The 25,836-nt window shown below is 38.5% G+C and overlaps 1 protein-coding gene across 14 annotated transcripts; it reads left to right on the plus strand.

Annotated features, from left to right (window-relative positions):
* The first annotated feature begins 7,894 nt into the window (after nucleotides 1-7,894).
* On the plus strand, nucleotides 7,895-25,279 carry LOC112782857 (pentatricopeptide repeat-containing protein At2g22070). Of its 14 annotated transcripts, XR_003193210.3 has the most exons (8): nucleotides 7,895-8,392; nucleotides 8,898-9,041; nucleotides 9,448-9,507; nucleotides 13,577-13,791; nucleotides 14,331-16,934; nucleotides 17,301-17,529; nucleotides 17,600-17,705; nucleotides 17,820-18,449. XR_003193210.3 is itself a non-coding variant. In XM_025825491.3 (5 exons), exon 5 carries the CDS (start codon nucleotides 14,464-14,466, stop codon nucleotides 16,543-16,545), a length of 2,082 nt encoding a protein of 693 aa, XP_025681276.1. In that variant the 5' UTR covers nucleotides 7,895-8,392; nucleotides 8,898-9,041; nucleotides 9,448-9,507; nucleotides 13,577-13,791; nucleotides 14,331-14,463; the 3' UTR covers nucleotides 16,546-17,198. The 14 variants fall into 14 exon arrangements, 2 of the variants coding, with proteins under 2 accessions (XP_025681276.1, XP_072085715.1); XR_003816254.2 differs by having other exon boundaries at nucleotides 17,301-17,705; XR_003193211.3 differs by lacking the exon at nucleotides 17,600-17,705.
* Nucleotides 25,280-25,836: the final 557 nt, after the last annotated feature.

Raw genomic sequence — 25,836 nt, forward strand, 5'->3', positions numbered from 1 at the left:
GTATCCATTCAGCATACTAGTATTATATCATATATGCAGACAATTATTACATGTTTAATTTATGACTAGTTAGATTTTGGTTGGCAAATTCTAATTCTTTTAAGGAACTTCGAAGTGTCATCGGCAAAACTCGTAATAGCTTGAATGGTTATACTGATTCCATTGACCAGATCTTGAACAGGTTGAGGGAAATGCTTGAAGCTGAGACTTGCCGAACCATTGAACCAGAAATTTTTTAAGTCTTCCTCTATCATAGCAGAAACATTAACGAAATTAACAATGGCCCTTCAAAAGCAGCCTCCAATACCTTAGTAACCACAGGCCCTTTGGCTCTTTCTTGTACTGATGATTATATAATCTCCAAGTACTGATCTTGTTCTTCAAGAAAAGGTTCAATCCTAGTTACTGAAACTTTATGTCATGCATCTCCATGAGTTCAAAACTCTGTTAAATGGATCACCGTCCACCTCTCCAAATGAAAATCTTGTCATCATGTGCTTTTTTTTTTTGGTGACTAAATATAAAAGAAAGAAAAAAAAAAGATACAAAACCAAATTAATTGGCTAGGGTCATATCTAAATCTATTAGATGTTGAAGCTCACTCCATGGTTGGCTCCAATTCGAGTGAATGTCCGCGACAGAAGCAGCTGCTTTAGCCATACAATCTGCAACACTATTTGCAGTCCTCTGAATTAAAAGAATAGAGACTCTCCAATTCCAATTCATAACCTCCTGTATATGCTTTGCCAAATCCCATTCCGGAATATCCTTACCAAGCATTCTTTGGTTTACCAAGAAAAGAGCTTCTAAACAGTCTGTTTCACAAATAACCTCACGAAATCCACTCTCCCAAGCAAGAAGTAAACCTCTCCAAATTGCATACAATTCAGCAAAAAGAACACTGCACACTTCGACTTTCCCAGTGCAACCTTTCAACCAACATCCATCAGGATTGCGAATGATACAACCAAAACCAGCATAGCCAGAAGGAGCAAACCAACTAGCATCACAATTCAATTTAACAGAATAAACTGGAGGTGGAACCCAATGCAAACAAAGTGAAGGAGGAGACAGAGATTGATGCATAGCAAAAATAGTGTGAAACTCCCTTACTGAACTACGAATCAAACTCACCACTTTACTAGCACTCCATGAATCATCTATATTAAATAAGTCCTGATTCCTGCTTCTCCAAATCCACCAGATGGTCGAAAAGAAAAGAAAAACATTTTCACTCCTTGCACCTCTGTAGAGTCAATCATGTAAATTCGAGTTATTTGAATACAGGCCTAAAAGGTTCCAGACCTCCTTGGCACTAGGGCACTCCCGAAGACAATGAAGAATTGATTCAGAACCATTCTGACACCGATGACAGGTGCTAGATAAAGCTAAACCACGACCCAAACGAAACTCTGCCGTAGGAATAGCATTATGAAGACTGAGCCAAATCAAGAACTTGTACTTCTCAGGAATATGCAGTCGCCATACCCACAACCAATTATCATGCTCATTCCAGTCAAACTTTCTTTTGGCTAGCCAACTGTACCCACTCCTAGCTGAGTAAAGTCTAGAAGATGCCACACCCCACGACCAACCCGAACTCTCTCCAGCATTCAAATCCGGATTATAAGCATTCAAACGCTGTTTGACATCTTCTGGAATGGTAGAGAAAATATCATGGAGATTCCATTGACCATCTTTCCAAACGTCTCTAATAGTTAAATCAGAGTCAGATATATGTACAAAAGGGACATCTTGAGCAATTGGGCCCTCAATACTCCAATTGTCAAACCAAAAAGATTGATCAAGTGACCCAACGCACCAAGAGAAGGCATCCTTAAGAGCACCAAAAGCCTTTGAGATACTCTTCCAAACATGAGAAGCATTGCAAGGGACAGGGCCATCTAAAACTCCCTCATTCCTCAGATACTTCGCCCTCAATAGAGCAACCCAAGGCTCGTCCTGACAATGAAAAAGTTGCCACACCAATTTACCAAGTAAAGATATATTAACACACGCAGGATCTCTAACACCCAGGCCACCAAATTTTTTTGGAGTGATCACGGTCCTCCAATTAACAAGAGAAAGACCTTTACCATCAACTTGACCCTTCCAAAGGAACTGTCTCATCATAGAAGATAATTTATCGCAAACCCAATTTGGAAAAAAAGATACCTGCATATGATAAACAGGAATGGATGCTGCAACAGAATTGATCAAGCAAAGTCTCCCTGCTTTATTTAGAAGCCTTCCTTTCCAATTAGCTAATCTTCCCCTCACCTTTTCAATCACCGAATGAAAAGAAGCCCTACTGGTACGGGAATGATTAAGGTTAACTCCAAGATATCTTCCTAAGTCCAAAGCAAAACGTATTGAAGAAACATTAGTAAAAATATCTCTTCTACGAGCAGTCACATTTTTAGAACAAAAAGCTTTAGACTTTTCAAGATTCACTTTCATGCCAGATGCCTTGCAAAAAATGTTAAGAGAATGCATGACCATTTGGACCTGACTCTTTGTAGCCTGACAGAAGAGTAAGAGATCATCTGCAAACATCAAATGAGAAAATTTTGGGCCACCCCTAGTGATAGAAACTGGTTTCCACACACCCTCAACCACCTTATGAGATATATAGCAAGCAAGTCTTTCCATACAAAGCACAAATAAGTAAGGAGACATTGGATCGCCCTGTCTAAGCCCCCTTCTAGGAGCAAAACTATCCAATCTATTCCCATTCCACATAATAGAAAGAGATGATGCACGGACACAAGTCATAATCAAATTAACAGTGATGATAGGAAAACCAAAAGCAATGAGAGTACTCTCCAAAAACCTCCAATCCACCCTATCATAAGCTTTTTCAAGATCAATTTTAAAAGCAAGAGTACCTTTCTTGGATTTTGTGTGCTTCATGAAATTCAGAATTTCTTGGGCCACAATAATATTATCAGGAGCACCACGACCTGGAATAAAACCTCCTTGTAAAGGACTAACAATATCTGGAAGAAAAGGCCGAAGTCGGTTAGTCAATACTTTGGTGATAATTTTATAAACAACATTACACAAGCTAATAGGCCTGAAATCCTTCATAAAGGTAGGGTTATCAATTTTAGGAATAAGCACAATCAGAGTTTCCATGATGCTAGGATTTAAGAACTCTCCCTAAAAAGCGCTCCGGACAATATTCCAAATCTCAGTGCCTACTATCTCCCAATATTCTTTAAAAAAATAAGCTTGAAAGCCATCTGGACCAGGAGCCTTAAAAGGGCTCATACTGAATACTGCTGACTTGACTTCCGCAAAAGAGACAGGGTCAATTAACCTAGCACAAGCCTCAGTGCTTAGAGTGGGCATAGGAACATCCCCTAAACAATCAACCTCAACCTCTTCCGTTGTACCAAAGAGATTCTTGTAAAAAGAGAGGGCTTCATCTTGGAGAATATCTGGATCAGTAGACCAAGACCCATCTTTAACATATAATCCATGTACTCTATTATGGTTTCTACGCACCAAAGTCTGAAGATGAAAGAATTTAGTGTTTCTATCCCCATACTTGACCCACTGCTCTCTAGATTTTTGGTACCAAAAAAGTTCCTCTTGCAACAAAAGCCTATTGTAATCTTCCCTCAGTTCAGCTTCTTTAATTCTCAGAGATAACACATCGGTAACCTCTAAACGCCGTTGAATCTGATCAATCTGATATTCCAGCTTATTTTTTCGCACAAAAATATTTCCAAAAATCTTTGAGTTGAAGTCCAAAGAAGCCTGTTGAACCATCTTAAGCCTTTCGGTAACGCCTCCAAACTCTTGATTCCAAGCCTTACTAATAACATGTTTATAAGAAGGATGTGTTGCCCACGCAGCTTGGAACCTAAAAGGACGTGAACCTTTCACTCTGGGGCTACCATGACAACGAACTAAAATAGGACAATGATCAGAATGAAGCCTGCTAAGAATTTCAGAATAACCCTCAGGAAACATTGTCATCCACGCCTCATTAACTATAGCTCTATCCAACCTTTTAGCCAAGTCCCTGCCAGCCTGAACTGCTCTATACCAAGTATATCTCCTACCAGTCACTTTAAGATCAAAGAGCTCACAGTCATCTAGAGTAGTAGCTAATAGACTAGCTCTGTGAGAAGAAAAATAAGCACCTGTACTCTCATCTGGTGCCACAATCTCATTAAAATCACCAACTGCCATCCATGGTCTATTATGGCCTGAATTAATAGAACGCAAATGATCCCAAAGCATACATCTTTTTTCGAATTGAGGACTCCCATATACTGCACTACAAAGCCAAACTAAGTTACCCACACTCACTTTCACTGTGATACATTGGTCAATTTGATCAATAACCACACAAGAAGCATTAGCAATAGAAGATAGAAACCAAATGCCACCCCTGTGTCCTACTGCTTCCTCAATACCAACACAATGAAAACCCAACTTATCCCAAAAATTCTTCAAATTATTAAACATGGTATGAGTCTCAAAGAGAAAGAAAAAAGATGGTTTATATATTCTCACCAAATTTTTGCAATGCACACGGGCCATCTTGTTAGACGCACCCCTCACATTCCAGGCTATGATATTGAAACTATCCATAACATAGCAAAAAGGGAGCTCCAATAACAAACCCGAGACTCAACATGATGTCCCTGTCTTCGACGATCCTGCCTTTAATGGACTCTCAAGTTGCAGCCCAATTTTCTCCGTCGAAACTTGCACCATACCCGCCGTCGATGCTCCATCCTTATCTACTGGTGAATTCTGCAAAGAGTTTGGGCGAGGACGCTTTCGCACAGTGCCATTTGTTGTCTCACCTTGCTGCTGATGATGAACATTGTGCCGGGTCCCCGAAGAAGCCACACTAACCGGTTTTCCAATATTGATGCCCCTGCTTAATTTTGCTTTGGATCCAGTAGCATGTGTTGTACGTTGGTGATTAGGCCTTGTCCAAGTATTGGTAGCCTTGTTAGGAGTCTTCTTTACTTTTGGTTGGACCTGATGGGTGCTAAGAGAAGGCTTTTGACCCATTTTATACTTTCCTTTCCTAATCACTTGAGTCCAACCTTCCAAATCCTCATGTTGTGCATGGTCTACATGAACAGCATGCAAATCACTCTCCACCAAATCCGGGACAGTAACTTTTAGGGTCTCATCTCCAAGATTCTTGCCAAAATAAAAACTTGCCTTTTCTACATGTACTGGATTTTTTGAATTTGAGCTTTCTGGCTGCTTTGCTACATCGCTGATCACCTTGGCATTAGTTCCTCCTCCTGCATTGCTGTCAGTCTTGCACACCTTCATATCATGACCAAACTTGAGACAGGAGCCACAAATAAGGTGAAGACTTTCATATTCAACCTCATATTCAACACCTTCAACAAGAATCTTCTTAGTCACTGGCAATCCTAAATCTATCTGAACACATGCTCGAGCATATCGTCCTCTTTCAGCTAATTTTGTTGCCAAATCAACCTTAACGGGAATGCCAACTGCAGCCGCAACACGGAGCATTGCATCTTCTTGGTAGCACCAGATTGGTAATCCAGAAATTCTAATCCACACTAAAGTTGCTCCAAAACAGTTTTCACTTGATCTAAACTCTTGATCCCAAGGCTTCACAGCCACATAATTTCCCTCGATCATCCATGGACCTCCTAAGAGAACTTTTTCTCGCTCCTCAGCTACATCAAACTTCACAAGAAAGTAGTCAAATCCCACGTCCAATAAACCAAAACCTCCCTTAATCCTCCATACCGTTCGGAGTTTATGAGACAATGCAGTGTAGCTATAATGTTTACCTAGCACCTTAATTACTATAGCATCCTTATAAGGTTCTGCCAAGCAATTCTTAGCTTCTTGGGTAAACGTGACACTCGGTGGCAAGAGATCTCCTTGCTTCCCAGAAACTACCGCAATGTTATCTCCCGATAAAGTTTCAACAAGTGAAAAAGCTTTAGCAATCTTGGAACCCACAACTTTGTCCCTGAAAGAAACCTTCAAAGGCTTAGAAACCCCTCCCGAAATATGATCCTCCTTTTTCCCTGATGCAATCCCTCCCCCACTCTCCCCCTTATCTCTTCCGCCGGCATTATCGGCTGCCTCACCGTGTTTCACCCTCAAAGTCTCTTCCCCGCTCACTCCAGCGCTCATCTTCGATTTTCAAAATTGTACAGAGTACGGAGTTGTCATCATGTGCTTTGAATAACTTTATTTTGGTTCTGAATTGATGCTATGCAGTAAATATATACCACAGCCAGATTTGATATTTTTTATTAACATTCTTTATTCGAGCTCATAAGATTAATAATTTTTAATATAAAATCTCTGTAATGACATTTATTTTTTATCATGAAATTTTGTTGCGGTTGGTTAATTGTTAGTTTGATATATTTGTTAGTTGATTGTTCTTATGTTAAAGAACTTGATATTGAATTAATATATCTGTTTGAATTTATTCTGATTTTGACTAATTTGTTAGAATGTGAACTTCTGATTTTGTCTTTAAATTTGTTAGATGGTTAGATGGCTCTAAGTTCGATGTTGAATTTGTTTGTAAATAGGTGGTTTTGTTGGGTGGAAAATTTTCAACTATGAGGTGTGTATGATATATTAATACATTAATAGAGTAGAATTCAATTTTGAAGAATGTGAGTAGATTTGGAAATTAGATCTCTTTTAATCTGATTTACAAATGAAAGAAAAAAGAGAATTGAAATTCTTAAAAGAATTCAAATCATTCATTTTTAGTTATTTCAAAGTAAGAAAAAGAATTCAACTCTTGACTGAATTTTAATTCCTAGCATTTTAAACAAGTTCTTTGGGTAGAAGTGAGTTTATGCCAACATAATTTATGTTTGGCAATTTTATACCAAAATTGATTTTGATAAAATGAATGTTGTTTGGGTAATATTAGTTAAAATTATTTTTATATATATAATTACTAAAAAAACATGATATTAAATTATAATGTTATCTTTTTAAGTATATTTAATTCTTTTTATACTTTTTACTATATTTTTTATATAATATTTTTTTAGCATTTTATTTTAGAATGTTATAATTTTTTACTATTATAATAAAAATTAATATTTATTTATTAAATTAAAAATAACATATAAAAATTGAAAAAATATACTTTATATTAAAAATAAAAATAATATATGAATAAATCAATAATTTTTTTTTAGTATTCTCTTTAAGTACTCTCAGTCATTTTATTTTTATTCTCTATATGTCAAATGACACGTGCTGTGCTAGGTGTCACTGACTTGACACGTCAACTAATGATCAGCTGACACATGGTATTAACCTACCACGTAATCATGACCCGTGACACTTAATGTGACACATCATCATCTAACGAACAGAAGGACCAATTTAACTTACATTTAATCTTTCAAGGACTAATATGACTAAAAAATCATTTGAAAACTAATTTAAAAAATAAGTAATCTTTTAAAGATGAATTTGACTATTCACCCTTCTCTATATATATATATTAGTTTTGAAAAAGGAAAACTCTAATTCTATCACCCTTTTTTGCAATGCCGTTATTTTTATAGAGTTTATTTTGGTGTCACTAAATTATTAAAAAAAATTTAATATTTTTTATTTTTTAATATGTTTGATAAATTTTTAATAATTAAAATAAAAATATTAAATAATAAAATAACATTATTTTTAAAAATTATAATTTATAATAGAGGTGTTAAAACCGATTCGGACCGAACTAAATCGATCAACCGAATCGAAAAAATCGAAAACCAAATAAATGGAAACCAAAAAAACTGAAAAAATATATTTTGTTGTTTTTATTGCGGTTCGATTCGATTTTTGGTTCTGAGTTCTGACAATAAAAACTTCAACGGAACCGAACTGAACCGAACTGGTAAAGTAAAAAACGTAAAAAAACCAAGCCCCCCACCCCACCCCCAAATGAACGTGACCTAACTTCTTCTAACCCAGTAACCCCCACGCCCCACCCCCAAACGAAACCAAGCCCCTCTCTTCTCAGTTCTCACAGTCTCGCTCTCTACACCCTCAGCGCCGGCGAGACCGTTCCTCCCACCACCTCGCAGCGCCGCGAAGCCTTCCTCCCAGCGCCACCGAATCTTTCCTCCCACTGCTCCCAGGACCTCCTCGCGGACAGAGAGAGCACCACGAAGCCCCAGCCACCGCCAGCGCCCAGCAGCCCAGCACCACCCTCGTGCAGTCGCACCCAGCAGGCCAGCAGTAGCACAGCACCACCCACTCACCCAGGACCACCCAGCGGACAGAGCACCACGCCACCACCCAGCAGCGTTTCTGGCCACCCACAACACAACACCTCCCACCCAGTCACCGATTCAGGTCAGAGATGGAGCCCGAGCCACTGAGTCAGGTATGTAATTTGACTGAAATTGCTGTTCTGTTTGTTGTTAATTTTCAATTGCTGTTCTGTTGAATTACTGAAAATGCTTTGGTTTGTACTTTGTATTGTTAGTATTGTTGAATATCTGTTATATGATAAAGTGATAATATCTGAAAACTTTATCTGGAACTGCTTCTGGTTTATTATTATTATTATTAGTTTTTCTGGAAAAATAATATAAAATAAAAATTTACTTTTGAAGTGATTTAGTATGATTTATCAAGTCTTGGAGGTTCTGGATCCTGATAGGAAGAGATTGAAATCAGTATGATAAGATAAATTTGAATAATGAGAAAATGGAAGCAGATTTGAAGTATTAGATTACCTCCGTCATTGTATCTGCTATCTTTTAATAGGTTTAGTATTGACATCATGAAGGTAACATATGAATGGAGAAGTCTTGGAACTTGAGCAGTTAAGGTTATATTTCATGATTTGTAGAATATGTAACAGATTTCTGTTTACCATGGTCTAGGTCTAAAAGGTGGACCAGCATTACCGAGGAAGTTGATCTCGCAGGGTGCTGCACAGAAGCAATAGTGTTGAGGTTCACCCACTCATTTTGAAGTTGACTGATGCCAGAGATAACAGTGTGTTAACTGTAAAATTAAGCAAAAAGGTACCAATTGATTTCATATGGGGTTGTCTTGTTGGTTTTGCGGTTATGTTGCACTAAGTATAGATGAGTATCGAATCCGTTAAAGTATGACACCTATTCAATTTTAAAAGCATATGTAATACACATTGGCATTACTATGTCAATGATATTCATCTTTTATCCAAAAAGAAAAAATACTGTTGAGTATTTTTATGTGAGGAAGACATTGGAACTCTGACATTACTTGATAGCCTATTGCAAGTAAAGAACATGATTTGCTATTATATGTAAAGTTCTTCTATTCTTTCTTATTAGCATATTTTCCAAGGCCATCTACTTTGGTTCTAACTTGGCATAATGTGATAATTGAAATGTTAGACCAACGTAGTTCTGATTATTGCTTTTCTGTTTCTCTAATATATTTTAGGCGAACATAAGGGAACTATATGAATTGGTGTGCAAAATCAAAGGAGTAGAACAAAAAAAGGTGCTTATTTATTTATTTTTATATTTTTTTCTTATGTAGTTATGTTTTGCTTTCTTTTTCCCTCATCTGTAATCAATAATGCTTTCCCCTTTCGTCTTTCTTTTCTTTTCCTGGTTAAAAATTATGTTAGGCTTGTATTTGGGATTACTTCAATTTAAACAAACATTCAGTGCTAGCTGTGTCAGACCAGACAAGTATGGTAGTATTTTTTTGAATTGATTGAAAAAACCGAACAAACCGAACCGCAGTTTAATTAGACGATCGGATCGGATGACCTTTCTCTCAAAAACCGAACCAAACCGCACCGCGAACACGCAATTCCTACGTTACCAACCCTAACTCACTCCAACTCTCCAACGGCGCAGCAGCACACCCTGCCTCGTCCCTGCCATCACCCACGAGCTAGCCGTTTCTCTCAACGCCGGCGAGCTCAGTCCCTCCCTTTCGCGCAGCCACGGTTCTGCTGGCGCTAGCTCTGTTCCACCGCAGCCACTGTCCCGTTCGAAGGTGCTCCTTGTCTCGGTGTCTCCCTCTTTCGTGCTCTGTTCAAAGCTTCTATCTTCGAAGGTGCTCTCTTACGCCGCCATTGCGCTCACATAGAGGAAGAATCATCGCAAGCGCCGCCATTTCCTCCAACTCTCGGTCAAGCCATCATCCGCTTCTCAGCTGCGCCGCTGTCTACTTCTCAGCCGTCCTACTCGCTGCGGTCCTTGTCGTCCGCGACACTCAGTCACGCCACGTCTTCCATCTTAGGGTTTGTAGCTTTCTTCTTTTAATTTCTTTGTGTGTTTTGGTAATTTCTGATGTGTTAAATTTATTCTCTGTTTGGTTCTGCTATGCCGCTGTTTTGTGTGTTGTGATTTTATTATTTTAATTTACTGATTATTGATTATTGAATGTGTTGTGATTATTGATTAGCTTTGGTTCTTCTATGCTGCTGTTTTGTGTGTCAATGTGTTGCTGATAATAATACCTCAGTCAGTAAAGATGAATTATGGCATGATGCTGATCAATATGGATTATCTTAGTTTAATGTTGCTGAATCGAAATTATGTGTTGTTTTACTAAGATTTTGAGGATCACGCTCTAATAATTGACCTTGCATATTAGTAACTGAGCTTTTAATAGAATTTAGAGGTGCTGGAATTTGGGTTGGCAGGGTTAGAAACTAGAATTTACCTGTAACTTTGTTTTGTGTTTCCAGCTCTGTTCAATGGCAAAGTAGACAAGTGTAGGGTCAAGTTTTGTGATTTACATGTGCTTGGATTGTGGCTGTTTTGATGATTTATTGAGTAACACAATGAAGGAGCATTAAAATGTCAAGTTTAGCTTTGGGTTATTGTGAAATCCTTTTGCTTTTCTGATTTGTTTTGAGTCTCCTCAAGTGAATACAATTTTATTGTGAGCCTGCAAGTTTGAGTCTCCTCTTGATTAGAAATTTGTGATATGTTAGGTGGCAGGTTAGATTTAGGTGGCGATAGCTTTGAGCCTGCAGCTATGGAAGAACAGGATTTCTGAACTTCTAGTTTGTGTTAAATGATGTGGATTGTACAGCTGCTACTTCGAGGAACCTTCATTCTTTTTCTTTTTGGTGACGAAACCTTCATTATTTTTCTTTGTTGCTTGGACAAATTTAAACCAGAGTTGGAAATGGTTTGATATTTTTTGGATGTAATTGCTTTATTGATTAATGTTATCAAAGCAAACATTTATAGGATGAAGAAAGAATTTTGGTTTTTCTTAGCAAACTTTGAAAGCAAAAGCTTCAATTCATTAAAATATTTAAGTTTGTACTATCTAAAGATCTTAAGATTGTGGTTGAAGATATTTTAAAGTTTATACTAGACTATAATTATGTTTTAAAGTGTTTATTTATAATTTATTTATTATTTTAATATAAACCGATTTTTTTGGTTGGACCATGTTAGACCGGTTGGATCACTAAACCAGTGAACCAGTGATTAAAGCGGTTCGATGACCGGTTCGGTTTTCAGAACCTTGAGAAAGACAACTCTAAAAAAAGATAGAGAAGCTCACCTGCCTGTACTCTCTCCAGTTCCAAAATTCAAATCCTCTCACAATTTCAGAAATTCTCACCTCTCCGGCTCTACTCTCACCGCCGTCCGCCACCCTCCACCGCCACAATCCTCCCCTCTTACCGCCACCGTCTCTCACTCTCACGGTCTCACTGCAAAATCGTCGTCTTCCCGCGTCTGAGGGCTGAGGCAGAATCGTCGTCGCTTTCTCTCGTCGCCGCCTCCAGCCCGGTCTTAGTCGCCGCTTCTAGTCCGGTCTCCGTCGCCGCCTCCAGCAAGATCTTGGCCGGTCTTCATCGCCGCTGCAGCATCATCTTGGCCGGTCTTAGTCGCAGCTTGTCCGTCAGCCTCTTCGCCATTCGCCGCTCTTCCGTCCGGTAAGTCTTCTGTGATCTTATTCAATGTGTGTGTGCCTCTTGTGTGTGTCTTCTGAACTTGATGGAGTGTGGTAATTGAAGACAAAGGAATGCTGATGAAGAAGATTGGAACCATTATTATAGCGAGAATGTTGTTGAGGGTGCTAATTAGTTTTAGTGATTGATGATGATGATGATGATGAGATGATTGTGGGTGTTGTTGCTGAAGAAGCACTATTACTTGTGTTTGTTGTTTTCAAATAGAGTTAAGGATGATTAAATAAAATTGCTCAGTGTGTGCACCTCTTGTGCCATTGTTGAATTTAAATTACAAAATTAGTGAGCTGCTGTGTAAACAACTAACTTGTGCCTCTCGTGACATACGTATGTGTGTAGGTGTGTTTTGTATATGCAATGTAGATATTAAAGAAGAACTTGCAGCAATTCATATGATTTTGGTGTTCCCTTGACTTATTTTAATATCTTTATTTTAAGTGTTATATTTTCTTTTTTAAATTGGTTCTTTTAAAAAAGACCAGTACTAATGTTGTTATAATTGATAAAGAGAACATATATTACCCTGATTCTTAATACAATTTAATCAGCAAGATTGGATTTAATATTAAAGAACATATATTACCTTGAGGATTATCTTTTTTTAATCTTTTTTTTTTTTTTCGATTTTTTCTTTAATTTTTTAACGATCCTCGGATGCAGGGTCCCCCTTACCCGTTGCAGGGAAGGGGAGGGTTTTTTGATGCCCCTTTGTATATTTCATGCAATATTGCTTTTGTTTCTTTCTAGTAATTGTCATAAAATTCCTCTATATTCCATGAACACCCTTCTCCTTTACATACTTTTTTGGCTAGTTATTTCTTGGAAAATTGAAATGTTTATAATTTGTACGTATAAAATGAAAACAATTCTTAAAGAGTGTGCGATATGGATCTATTTTTATTAAACTTTAATCCAAAAAAAAACTTATTCAAATGATACAATATTAAAATTTAATAAAAATTAAATTTCGTCATTTTGTTATTTTATTTTCTAGTTGATGGATTACTCTCCTTGCTTTAATAATGTTGAGTTCACAGATGTCCTATTCTTTATGTTATTATCTTACACAATTTAGTTTCTTTCATGCATCTCATCTTAGAACTTGTTGAAGACATTTTTGTTTTGATGTATATACAGTTTTCTTGAGTATTATATTTAAAGTGAAATAGAAAAGTAAAATACTGCTATGCCACAAATAAATTTGGAGTTGAAAGGATCATAACATTATACTGTTATGAATAAATAACTGAACCAAAAGGGCTTAAAGTATAACACCTTGTTTTGAACTGAAAAATGTACATACTATAAATATAAAAATTGTAATAAATTAGAGTCCAAGTGAGGCTTACTTTTAGTGTTGGTAGTGTAGTCTATTGGTGAAGAATTGCAAGGAATTAGGCTACCATTTCGTGATGCCATACACTTTATCTCTAATTGTTCTTCCTGCGGCGGAAGTAAACATTACCTTGCATAGATAATTAGATAGATAGATACATATTAGATAGAAAGAAAGAAGATCGAAGGTAGATAGATAATCCTTATGTGGATATGGATAGATAGAGAGATATGAGATAATCTTTACGTTCATAACATTCAATGGGGTTTTGCTTTGAAACACAGGTAAGCTCACCTGGCCAGCTTTCGTGTTTCTACATCATCTTTTCCCTCTTCTCCTCAAAGCCAGTGATGATGCCGAGCCAATGAGCCATTTGGTGGCAATGTGCTTCTTTCGACGTACTTGTGGAGGTTGCCAAGTCTGAAGCTAAGATGTCACAGCCAATGGAGCTGGCCTTGGGTTCACAATGAAGGAGAATGAGATAGAGTAAATGAAGGGGGTGAAGCCATTTTTTCCCTAAAGCAAACATACATGTTTGATTTTGTTTTTAAAAGTTAAAAGTTGTTGAGTAATTAAGTCATGTCAGTATAATGATTATGAACATATAAATTATTAGTTTCGAGTTTTCAAATTTTGAAGTTGGTTTGTTTTGTCGGTGAGATATGTTGGCAAGTGGCAGGTAATATAATTATAATGTAATGCAACCATAGGTGTGAACTACTTTCTGTAAAAGTAAACAATGAAGCCATTTTTTTATTAGTCTTTTATAAACAGCAGTATAAAGCTAGCATTGTAAAATACTTGATGCATTGTAAAATACTGTACATACCTTCAACATGAACCAATGCTGCTGCATTGCAACCTATTAAGATGCTATAGCTTTCATTGCCAATTGGCAGCCATGTATTTGATTGGAGAACATAACATGTCACATATATGTCCAAACAAAAGCCAGAACATGTTAATTTTGAGCATGACAGATATCATTGCACCTACTGCTCTTTGAATTCGTTTTGGATTTTTTTTCAAACTTTTCAGCAAGAAGGGCATTGATGCAGGAGCAATAGGAGCATGCACTGGGAAGCCATTCAAGGAGTCAACCCCCAAAATGACATCAGCATCTTGAAGCTAGTCGCATTTTGAAAGGTTGGGCATTGCACTTTCTTCTTCAATGGCTAAACAAAATCTTAGGCAAGCCATTGATTTTTTGTATTCTCGGGGCCTTGCTACTGCTGATTCCTATACGCGCCATGTCCTTCACTGCGTTCGAGCAAATGACTTTGTTCAAGCCAAGAGATTGCAGTCTCACATGCAACTTCACCTTTTCCAACCCAAAGACTCCTTCATCCACAACCAGCTCCTCCATTTGTATGCCAAATGCGGCAAACTCTCCAATGCACAAGACCTGTTTGATAATATGACCCACAGAGATGTTTATTCTTGGAATGCGTTGCTTTCTGCTTATGCTAAGTTGGGTTTGGTTGAGGATTTGTGCACTGTCTTTGATCAAATGCCTTCTCGTGATTCCGTTTCTTATAACACCTTGATTGCGTGTTTTGCAACTACTGGGCATTCAGGCAAGGCATTGAAGATTTTAGTGAGGATGCAAGAAGATGGGTTTCAGCCCACCCAGTACTCCTATGTGAATGCATTGCAAGCATGTTCTACGCTCTTGGATTTGAAGCTTGGTAAGCAGATTCACGGGAGAGTTGTTATTAGTGGTTGTGGGGATAACACTTTTGTATGGAATGCTATCACTGGTGTCTATGCAAAGTGTGGTGATATTCACAGGGCACGGTGGTTCTTTGATCGAATGACACATAAGAATGTTGTTTCCTGGAATCTTATGATCTATGGATATGTCAAATTGGGGCATCATGATGAGTGCATTCGATTGTTTAATAAGATGAAGTTATTGGGTTTGAAACCTGACCAAGTTACAGCATCAATTGTTATCAATGCTTACTTTCAGTGTGGACATGTGGATGATGCAAGGAGGATGTTCAGTGAAATACCTAGAAAGGATGAGATTTGTTGGACAACAATGATAGTTGGTTATGCACATAATGGAAGAGAAGAGGATGCATTGATGTTGTTTGGCGACATGCTGCGTGGAGACGTTAGACCTGACAGTTACACCATTTCAAGTGTGGTCAGCTCCTGCGCCAAGCTAGCTTCTTTGTGTCATGGTCAGGTTGTCCATGGAAAAGTAATAGTAATGGGTGTTGATCATAGCATGCTTGTGTCAAGTGCTCTTGTTGATATGTACTGCAAGTGTGGAGTTACTTTGGATGCTTGGAGCATTTTTTGGATAATGCCTATTCGGAATGTGATTACTTGGAATTCTATGATCCATGGTTATGCACAAAATGGTCAACCACATGAAGCACTGGCTCTTTATGAAAGGATGCTTCAGGAAAATATCAAACCTGATAGCATTAGTTTTGTGGGCGTATTATCTGCTTGTATCAGTGCTGACATGGTCGCAAAGGGACAGGAATATTTTAATTCAATAAGTGAACATGGGATGACACCAACATTGGATCACTATGCATGTATGGTCACTCTCATTGGTCGCTCTAGTAGTGTTGATAAAGCTGTGGATTTGATCAAATGCATGCCTCATGAACCAGATTACCTGATTTGGTCCACTCTACTCTCTATTTGTGCAAAGAAGGGTGATATCAAGAATGCAGAATTGGCAGCTGGTCATCTCTTCAAGTTGGATCCACGTAATGCAGGACCTTATATCATGCTTTCCAACTTATACGCTGCTTGCGGGAGATGGGAAGAAGTAGGTGATGTACGATCTCTCATGAATAAAAACAATGCAAAAAAGTTTGCTGCTTATAGTTTGGTTGAGGTTGAGAGTGAAGTCCACAAATTTGTTTCAGAAGATCGTACTCATCCAGCAGTGGAAAAAATCTATGATGAATTGAATAGATTGATTTCAATATTGCAACGAATTGGGTATAATCCAGATACAAACATTGTTCTGCATAATGTGGGACAGGAGGAAAAATTTAAATCCATCTCATACCACAGTGAGAAACTTGCTCTTGCTTTTGCTTTAATCAGAAAGCCCAATGGAATTGCACCTATCAGGATCATAAAAAATATACGTGTCTGTGATGACTGCCATGTGTTTATGAAATTTGCATCAGTCCATATTGGAAGGACAATCATTCTGAGAGATTCAAACAAATTCCATCATTTCTTTGGTGGGAAGTGCTCTTGCAAGGACCATTGGTAAAGTCTTAATCCAGATAATGATATCCTGTGCATTTTTAATTGTTTTGAAAAGGAATGGTGCTGGCAATAGAAGGGAAAATTAAATCTATATGTAAACGTGGACTCAATAGATTGGAGCAGCTGTATAGCACGGGAATGCCTTTAGAAAATTTCTTGGGATGACACAATGTGTTGGGCTAGGAAGCAAGTATACTCTTTGAATCCATTAATCAAGAATGGACCTTGAAGAAAGAGAGTCAAGAAAACTATCAAATCCCCATAACTTGATCCAGACTAGAGGTCTTTGTCACATGTAGAACCTGCTCGATTCAGACTAGAGGTTCCTTGTGACATGTACTGTGTCTACATGTAACTCAATCTTGTGGCAGTGTTAATTGCTTGCCTCTTAAGGTAAATTTGAATTATGTTCATGGATACACCAAAAGCATAGTGTGAAAGATCAAGTTAATTTTGCTGCTTTTTTCTTTCGAGGTAGCTCAATTACAGTTGCTGTTAGACATTATTGATATAGAACTTTATTCTTCATTATTTTTCATATTTTATAGTTGATAGTGACCATACATCATGCAATTTATGAGAATATTGTTATTCATGTATGAGCCATTTGGTTATTGGTTTCCTGTAACATCCTTTACGGTGTCAAATTTTTCAGAATATGCCAAGAGGGTAACATCCTGTACTTTGTTACATTGCATAGATACTTGAAGTAAATTACTAACATGTTCTATATGGGAATATTTCCTTTGCCTCTTGCAGTGGTAAAGGAAAAATGAAAGGATAATTTGTCGATAACTTTATCAGAGATGAAGATGCAACACCCGATGATGACCTGAGCATTATTGAACCTTAACTCCTCAATGTTCATCTGCAGTACCAATGCCTTAATTCACTGACAAATCTAGATTCTTGATCTCCCCTACCAAGTGTTTCAGGCATTTAACTCCTGCAATGGGTCTAATCAACTACGAGATGGTTCCAATGTTGAGTAAGTAATACACTAATGCATCAGTTTCAATTCTGAAACTCAAACCTCATATTCTATCATATTGTGTTAGGGACTTGGGTATTATGGAGTGCTCAAAGTCCCACATGGGTAGTATGGGATGTTTGATGTTGTATACAAGGAGAGTGATTCTTTTCCCTTATCAGCTAGCTTTTAAGGTGTGATTTCCCACTTTCCTTAGATACTTAACATATTGTTATATAATTAAATGCCATATTAGCCACTCATAGTTACATGGCCTATACTAACCAGTACCCTTAATGAAACTACAGGGCACAAAATTCGTGTAGTGAAGAAATAAATGATCAACACATTCGATCAGCTCTAATATTATGTTAGTATGTTCCTTTGGATCGGAGTTTAACTTATAACAATGCTTCTTTAATAAAGTTTCTCTTTTACCGAGCGCGCCCTAGCCATTGCTGCGATGTTCCTGGCTTAGGTACTTTTGGGTGCAAGGTCATGGTGTCTCTTCTTCTAGATGCGGTCTTTTGGCTGTTGAGTTGATTCCTTCTAGTAATGAAGCATGAAGCATCCAGTTCATGTTCTTGCATATTACTCTCTTGAAGAACAAACAGATGATTTTTCGGATACCATTGTTAGTATACCTTTGGAATTCACCATATGTGCATAAACCTTTTTTTCCCCTCAAACTTCCCCTTACTTTTTCTGTCTTGTAAATTTTTGCTGTATTTGTAGTATCAGGGTTCTCATTTTTGACTTTTCAATGCAATTCCTAGACAGTAGTGTCTTTTTAACAAGGTTATGTTCTTACTTCGTATGGTAAATCAGGGTTCTGTTGTGTTCTTGTTTGTAATAAGGTTGTAGTATTAGGGTTCTACGAACTCGACAATTTATTCTCCTTTTTTTAATAAATAACAAAAAATGATTTATTATCAGAATACGTTCGGCTGAAAAGATTTTTAAATTTGTACAATTTCATTTCGCAGTCTCCTTCCACAAAATGAATTTAAATTTTGTCTCAAGCCAAATGCCCACGAAATGGCCATATCAGGTGCATTTTTAGTGCAGTGTTTATAAACAATGCTACTACTAAATATACTACTACTATAATTAATTTGGATTGGTTGAGTGGTCAGCTTACTCGTCCGCTTAAACAAGTGCCGGGAGTTTAAATTCTGCCCTGTGCATGCAGCAACTCATTAGCCAGCGGCATACTCGTAAATGGAGCTCAGATGTGCGACAGATTAGTCTCTAGTCTATTAGGTTGGGGGATACCATGGATTAAAAAAAAATATACTACTACTATTACTACTTAATAATAATAAGGGTAAAGTATATTTTTTGTTTTGAAATTTGCTAAAAGTTCTAAAAATATTCCTAAGATTTATTTTCTTTCAAATTTGTCCTATAAATTTTCGATTTGCATTAAATATATCCCTTAACGGCTAATTTTTTCAAAAAATTTAGGACCAATTTAGCAACAATTTTATAAGAATAACCCAACACAAGCAAATTAGAGATAGTTGTAATGTATTATTGCTGGAAGTCCTAATTCTTTTGAAAATTTAGTTGTTAGAGGTATATTTGATACAAATCGAAAATTTTTTAGACAATAAAATTTTGGGGTATTTTTAAACTTTTGACAAACTTTAAGGATAAATAATAATAATAATGGCTCTAATTTTTTTTAAACATATTTTGTTGGTAGGTAAATGAGATACTTTCATAATTATCTTGTTTTCGGTGCTAACAATAAGTTTATATTCTACGGTACAGTTTGAATCGATTTAAAAAATAAAAAATTGATATAATGTTACAATTTAGATGGTATTGTTTTGATTTTGATTTTTTTAAAATTTAGTTTGGATCGTATCACTTTAATTTTATTAAAAAAAATATAATTCGTACGTTATCAATTTAAATTTATTTTTTAATTCAGTCTAATTCAAATTTGTATTAGATTATTATTTTTTCTTTAAGATTATATTAGATTCAAATTTACAATGCTCTGACCTCTTTAGCTAAGGTTAAGCCCCTTATCAAAGCTTCATACTCTTCCTGGTTGTTAAAAATCGGAAACTTGAACTTTATTGACTGCTCATATGTTATATCCTCTGAGCTCTCAAGGATTATACTTGCTCCCCCAAACACTTGGTTGGAGGATTCATCCACATGGAGCTTCCATCATATTTTCAAGTTTTCAAAGGAGTCCCCTGTTACTTCTACCAGGAAGTCCGCCATTGCCTGGGACTTGATTACATGTTTGGGCTCGTATTGTATGTCGTACTGAGATAACTCTATCACCTAGGTCATCATGCATCCTGCCAAGTCAGGTTTTTGCAGGATTTGGAGGATCGCTTGGTTGGTTCTTAAAGTGATCGGGTGCCACTGGAAGTACTGCCTTAATCTCCGAGATGAGACTAACAAAGCGTAGGCCATTTTCTCCAACTTGGTGCACCTTAGCTCCGCACCTTCGAAAATCTTGCTAATGAAATACACCGGTTGTTGGGCCTTATCCTCTTCCCGAATGAGGACGGCTGCCATGGCTTCCTCCGTTACGGACAGATAGAGGTATAAGGTCTCCCCTTCTTTTGGTTTCCTGAGGACTGGGGATTTTGATAGAATCCTCTTGAAATGGTTAAAAGCCTCCTCGCAAGCCAGAGTCCATTCGAAAGCAATTCCTTTTTTCATTAAGTTAAAATAAAGAAGGGCCTTTATAGCTGAAGCTCCGAGGAAGTGAGACAAAACCGTGAGTCTTTCGGCCAACCTTTGCATATCTTTAACACCACCAGGGCTCGTCATCCACATGACGGCCTCGCATTTATCTGAGTTGGCTTCCACTCTTTACGTGATCATGAATCCTAAGAACTTCCCAGCTTCTATGGCAAATGCGCACTTGAGCGGGTTGAGCCTCATGTTGTGCTTCTAGAGCGACCCGAAGACAGCCTCTAGGTCCGCAACTAGGTTGCGTGGCTCGGCTATCTTTACTAACACATCATCAACGTAGACCTCCACCAACTTGCCGATAAGATCTTTGAAGACATTACTCATTAGCCTTTGATATGTGGCTCCTGCATTCTTTAATCCGAACGGCATAACCATGTAATAGTAGGTACTGGCTGGCGAACAAGTTGTTGTTTGCTTTGACGGCCTCCATGAGGGGTTCCTTTAACTCATGGGGGAGATTTTGGTCCACGAAGGTGAACTTATCCTCCGTGTTTCCTATTCTGAACTTCTCTAGGTCCCTCTGAGGTTTTGGCCTCGGCTTGTCATCTATCCTTGCGTCTAAGTCAGCCAGAAACACTCCGGATGCCTCTTTCGACCTCTTCTTTAATGAGAGACTGGCATTGTCGCAAGTGACTTCCATTTCTAAATATCCTCTAATGGTACCAACGGTTTCGTCGTCTGACACAAACTTCATTGTCAGGTACTTTGTGTGTACGATAGCTAAGAATTCATTGATGATCTTCCTCCCCAGGATAACCTTGTAGGCCATGGAATCCCTTAAAACAACAAACTCGGCCATTTCTGACCTCTTGCTCTCCCCGGTTCCCACACAGATTGGTAGTATGATTAATTCGTTGGGTTTTATGTAGTTATCACTAAGACCAACATCCCCGTGTTGGTGGGTTTTGAGGTCGGTTTCTCTGAGCCCCAAGGTGTCAAACACGTTTCTAAATATGATATTGGAATCAACTCCGGTATCAACGAGAATCCATTTGACTAGGCCAGTCCTAATCATTGCTGTAATCACCATGGGTGGGTTTTCAGGGAGATCGTGGCACCATTGATCCTCTGGGCCAAACGATATCTTGGGGGGTTCTTTGGACTGAGCTTTAGGGTTTCCTGATGAAACGACAAGGACTTTAGCGTCCTGCTTTGCTGCCGACTTTGATTTGGGGGGTGTCTCACCCTATCACGACATTAATGACTACGGTGGGAGCGTTGTCGGCGCCTTCGGGGGCGCCCTGCCTCAGCTTCACTGTTCAGCTACGGTCTTCATCAGATCACTTTCGCTCTCTCCTCCTTGGTTATCATATAAACTATGAGAACTCAGTTAGCTTGCCCTCACGAATGGCTTGTTCAAGAGCATCCTTCAGGTCCAAACAGTTCTGAGTTTTGTGGCTAAAGCCCTTGTAATAATCACAGTAGAGGCTTTTATTTCTGCCTTCCCTGTCTTTCAATTGACAAGGCTTCGATAGGATGCCTTTGTCCGCGATCTGTTGGTAGACTCCTACTATGGGTGCTGTGAGGGGGGTATAGTTAGTGAACTTGCCTACCTGGGGAAACAGCTTGAACTGTTTCCCCGAGGTCCCTTCCTTGGGAGTCTCCTTTGGTCTCCCGGTGGATCTGGGCTGACGTGTAGGCGGGTTGGGTGGCTGCCGCTTATTGGCTGCCACCTCTTGACTCCCTCCTCATCGATGTATTCTCTTGCTACATTTTGGATTTCCTACATGGTCCAAATGGGCTTGGTAGTGAGGTGTTTCCTGAAGTATTCGTTCAATAGGCCGTTCGTCAGGCACAGGCTCGCCACAGAGTTCGTCAGGCCGTCGACCTCTAGACATTCATCATTGAATCGGTCGAGAAATTTTCTCGTCAACTCGTCGGCCTACTGGATAATCCCCAACAGATTGATTGGGTGCTTAGCCTTGGGTATGCAGGTAGTGAACTGTGCCAAAAAGCTGTGAGAGATATCCACGAAGGTGGTGATGGACTCCTGCGGGAGCGCATTGAACAAACGTATCGCAGGGCCTTCCAGAGTTACCAGGAAAGCTCGGCACCTGACTGCATCGCCAACTCCCTTCAAGTACAACCTGGCTTCGAAGGCCGTCAGATGTTCCTAGGGGTCCTTCGTCCTATTATACCTCATGTTCGTGGGCTTGTCAAAGTTCTTTGACAGCTGGACCTTGAGGATCGAGGGATGAAAAGGGGTGGCACCCATGATGATGGGGTCACGTCATCTCCTCGGTCTATCTCTCCTGGTCTCCCCGTGGCCTTTCGACTTGTTACGGGTAGAACGAGACCGAGCGTCGGTTCGCTTTCTCTTATTGTCCCTCCTGGGACTTCTCCTCGGTCTTCCGATCTCCTGGAGGGGGATCGGGTGCGGGACAGGCTGGGGCGAGGGTCCTTACTGTGTTCAGGGTGGTAACGGTCCCTTGCCGCTAGCTCTCTTTCCAAATGTTGTACTCGGTGGCAGAGTTCTTGCATGATCCTTGCGTTGCTATCTCCAATTCCGCCGAATGGGTGTCTCTCGATAGATTTGGAGGGGGGTTCGACGGGAACGCGGTTCTGATGGTTCATGAGAGGAGGCTGCGGAGCCTATCCTGCTTCTCAGGCGGGGTCCCCCTTCCTCCCCTCCTCCTTCACCAAGGAGAAAGTCGTCCATCCTCGCTCCTCAGTTCCCACAGACGGCATCAATGTTCGTCTGCTCGGGTTCTTCACGAATCATGTTAAAGCAGTTGCGGAGCAGGTGTGAGTTAGAGTTGGGACCTGAGCGCGAGCTTGGACGATGGAGTCTGGTTAGGACGTCGACTGGATGGGGGGTGGGAGCCACCTGTAAGGACACTCCGAAGTTTAAATCAGTGTCCGTACAAAGACAATTAATTAAGGTAGGAATAATGACGTACCTCTGGAAGGGGTAGGTCCCCTCCCTTTTATACTTTGTACTTGGGTAGGGCCCTTGTGAGCAAGCCCACTCGCTTAGAAGCTTCGGCCAACTGTCCAAGTTCCTGGGGGAAAAGGAGGTGACGCGCGGGTCTCCTCTTGGTTCGGGTCAGAGGAACCGTCAGGTTGGTGGCTCGTGATCGAACCCAAGTTCTTAGCAGGCTGGGCCGGAACAGGATGATTTCAAAAATAATTTAATGTTAAGGACTATTTTGAATAAAAAAAGGTTAGGAATGATTTTGATTTTGACCCAAATTTTAGAGACTAAAAGAGTACTTATCATTTAAATTTTAAATTTTTTAAGAAGAGGATAGAGATTGTAGTGCTAATTAATAAGATTGTAGTGTTGATAAATAGAAATTGTGGCTTTAGGTAATGTAGAAATTGTGAGAAAATTTAAATATTAAATTTTATTGATTAACGTTGTATCAACTCACGTCAACTTAAAAAATAAATTCAAATTAATACAATAAAATTTTAATTTTTTAATGAGACTAAATTAAACTGTAGATTAAAAATAAAGTAACATAATTCAAATCGTAATAAATTATATTAATTCTTATCTTTTAAATATGTCATTTTTTATATTTATTTTATTTGTTTATAAAAAATTCTTATTATTATTAGAGAAATACTAGAAAACCAAGAGGATTTATTATTTTTAGGCAGCAGTTAGCTCAATGTTTAAAAATATGAATTAAAAATATATTGTTAGAGATTATTAGACTAAAATAATTGGATTTATGACTAAAAATACTAAATAAATTTTGTTGGTCTTTAAATTATTATTATTATTATTATTATTATTGAGTATTTATAATCCTTAATTTTGTTTATATTGTTAGCAACTGTGTTACTATTATTAGCAGCAGTAGTAGTACTGTAATAGCAGATTAGTAGTAGTAGTAGTATATTTAGTAATAGTAGTATTGTGCTATTGTTAGAAGGAGTTTTTTTCGATAAAGAAAAAAGTATAATTTGGACCTTGAAGGACCAAGTAGTAAATAAAAATAATCAGAAACACCGGGTTCAATTCACAAATAAGGAATTGTAGCAATTTGGACAATTTGGATATAAAAATACTAAGTTATTTATCAGTCAAAAATTTTTACAGTTAATGAACTCAATTTCATTGGATCAACATTCTAAATAGAAGCTCATTAATAGGTAGGGTTAACTTAGGTTGGGGGAGGGGGAAGCTTCGTTTGGACCATTGAGAAGCAGACGGTGTTGCACAACGAAGGAAAGCGAGGGGTTGAAAGCCGCCGAAGTAGAGGTGTAAATCGAGCCTTGTTCGTTGATGAGCGGATAATTTATACGCTTTTTGGCATTATTTTTAGTATGTTTTTAGTATATTTTAATTAGTTTTTATTATATTTTTATTAGTTTTTAAATAAAAATCACTCTTCTGGACTTTACTATGAGTTTGTGTGTTTTTCTGTGATTTCAGGTATTTTCTGGCTGAAATTGAGGGACCTGACCAAAAATCTGATTCAGAGGCTGAAAAAGGACTGCATATGCTATTGGATTCTGACCTCCCTGCGCTCAAAGTGGATTTTCTGGAGCTATAGAAGCCAAATTGGCGCGCTCTCAATTGCGTTGGAAAGTAGACATCTTGGGCTTTTCAGCAATATATAATAGTCTATACTTCGTCCAAGATTTGATGGCCCAAACAGGCGTTTCAAGTCAGCTCAAGAATTCTGGCGTTTAACTCCAAAACTGGCACAAAAGCCGGAGTTAAACGCCCAAACTAGCACAAAAGCTGGTGTTTAACTCCAAGAAAAGTCTCTACACATGGAAGCTTCAATGCTCAGCCCAAGCACAGACCAAGTGGACCTGGAAGAAGATTTCTGCATTAATTACTGATTTCTGTAAACCCTAGGCTACTAGTTCTCTATAAATAGAACCTTATACTATTGTACTTGGGGGATCTTTGATAAGTCTTATGCTATCTTAGACACGTTTGGAGGCTGGCCATTCGGCCATGCCTAGACCTTGTTCTTATGTATTTTCAACGGTAGAGTTTCTACACAACATAGATTAAGGTGTGGAGCTCTGCTGTTCTTCATGAATTAATACAAAGTACTATTGTTTTTCTATTCAACTCAAGTCTATTTCTTCTCCAAGATATTCATTCGTTCTTCAACTTGATGAATGTGATGATCCGTGACATTCATCATCATTCTCACCTATGAACATGTGCCTGACAATCACCTCTGTTCTACTAGCAATGGCTTGAATGCGTATCTTTTGGGTTTCTAATTTAAGATTGGAACCTTCGTGGTATAGGCTAGAATTATTGGCGGCCATCCCTGAGATCCGGAACGTCTAAACCTTGTCTGTGGTATTCTGAGTAGGACCTGGGAAGGGATGACTGTGACGAGCTTCAAACTCACGATTGTGGGGCGTGTGACAGACGCAAAAGGATCAATGGATCCTATTCCGACATGATCGAGAACCGACAGATGATTAGCCATGCGGTGACAGCGCATTTGGAACGTTTTCATTGAGAGGACGGGAAGTAGCCATTGACAACGGTGATGCCCAACATAAAGCTTGCTATGGAAAGGAGTATGAATGATTGGAAGAAGGCAATATGAAAGCAGAGGTTCAGGGGGAACAAAGCATCTTCATACGCTTATCTGAAATTCCAACCAAAGA

Source organism: Arachis hypogaea, chromosome 20, assembly GCF_003086295.3.
Source record: "Arachis hypogaea cultivar Tifrunner chromosome 20, arahy.Tifrunner.gnm2.J5K5, whole genome shotgun sequence".
Taxonomy (NCBI): Eukaryota; Viridiplantae; Streptophyta; class Magnoliopsida; order Fabales; family Fabaceae; genus Arachis; species Arachis hypogaea.

Bases quoted from the DNA above. Each gene is read 5' to 3' on its own strand.
- LOC112782857 (XM_025825491.3), top strand. From the start codon at position 14,464: ATGGCTAAACAAAATCTTAGGCAAGCCATTGATTTTTTGTATTCTCGG.